Here is a 1,194-nt window from a genome sequence, read left to right as displayed (position 1 = left end):
AAAAAAAAATGAGATGTTGGCCTAATGTTAGCAGGTACTGCAGCAGCTATTGGATTAGCTGTTCCCTGGGAAGGATTCTCATATCATGAATTCAACCTTAGGGAATTTGAGTAACACTGTAGCTGAGTTAACACAAACAGGACATACTATGCAAAAACTTCAAGCATCCATTGACTACCTAGCTGGCATTGTTCTTAGACAGTTGCCTGGCCCTAGACAATTTTCTAGCTATGCAGTGGGGAGTCTGTACAATCAGTAATAAAACTTGCTGTTCCTACCTTATTGTCATTGGGCAAGTAAAACAAGACATGCAAAAGATATACACCCAAGCCACATGGTTACATACATTTGGACAGAGCAATATCGCCAATAACATATTGCAGTCAAGAACTTAGTAAAGGAAAGGGTCACATCTGGTACTTGACCTCCCCAGACCCTCTCCTCTGATTATATCTTCATCTTTACTCAATGTTGAAAACACACTTTCTTTAAAACCAACTTCTCCCAAACCATCTTTTCATTGCCTCTTTTACATCTTTGTTCCTCAAACTGTAGATGATGGGATTCAGCATTGGAATCACAACGGTGTAAAAAATCGAAACTCTCATGTCATGCTCCAAAGCATAGCTGGAACTTGGTCTCACATACATGAAGAGGACTGTCCCATGATAAATTGTCACTCCAGTTAGGTGAGAACCGAATGTAGAGAAGATTTTTTGCCTCCCTTCAGCAGAGTGCATCTTCAGAATGGCCACCAGAATGAAACCATAGGAGACCAGGACAATCAGGATAGTGACTATCTCAATGGATCCAACAAAGTAAAAGAGTAGAAGCTGGTTTGTGTGAGTGGAAGAGCAAGAAATATCAAGGAGAGGAGGGATATCACAAAAGAAATGTCTAACTTCATTGGATCCACAGAAGGACAGGCTGAATGTGGCCACTGTGTGTATAGTAGCATTTAAAATGCCACCAACATAGGAAGCAATGATGAGTGGCACATAGACTCTGGGTGACATGCTCACTGAATACAGAAGTGGGTTGTAGATGGCCACATAGCGATCATAAGCCATTGCAGCCAAGAGAAAGCATTCCGTTGTTCCAAAAGTAACAAAGAGAAACATCTGTGTTGCACATTGAAGAAATGAAATGGATTTATTTGCTGCCATGAAATTGGTTAACATTTTTGGCGTGACA

The 1,194-nt window shown here is 40.8% G+C and overlaps 1 protein-coding gene across 1 annotated transcript; it reads right to left on the bottom strand.

The window, feature by feature from the left end:
• Positions 1–456: 456 nt before the first annotated feature.
• LOC103584653 (olfactory receptor 5T1-like) lies at positions 457–1,188 on the bottom strand. Its single transcript, XM_008565577.1, has one exon. The coding sequence runs from the start codon at positions 1,179–1,181 to the stop codon at positions 489–491; it is 693 nt and encodes a 230-aa protein (XP_008563799.1). The 5' UTR covers positions 1,182–1,188; the 3' UTR covers positions 457–488.
• Between the last annotated feature and the right edge of the window lie 6 nt (positions 1,189–1,194).

Source organism: Galeopterus variegatus, unplaced genomic scaffold, assembly GCF_000696425.1.
Source record: "Galeopterus variegatus unplaced genomic scaffold, G_variegatus-3.0.2 Scaffold75000, whole genome shotgun sequence".
Taxonomy (NCBI): Eukaryota; Metazoa; Chordata; class Mammalia; order Dermoptera; family Cynocephalidae; genus Galeopterus; species Galeopterus variegatus.
The sequence above is the reverse complement of the archived record's forward strand: the minus strand, read 5'-3'. Positions and strand labels throughout refer to the sequence as shown.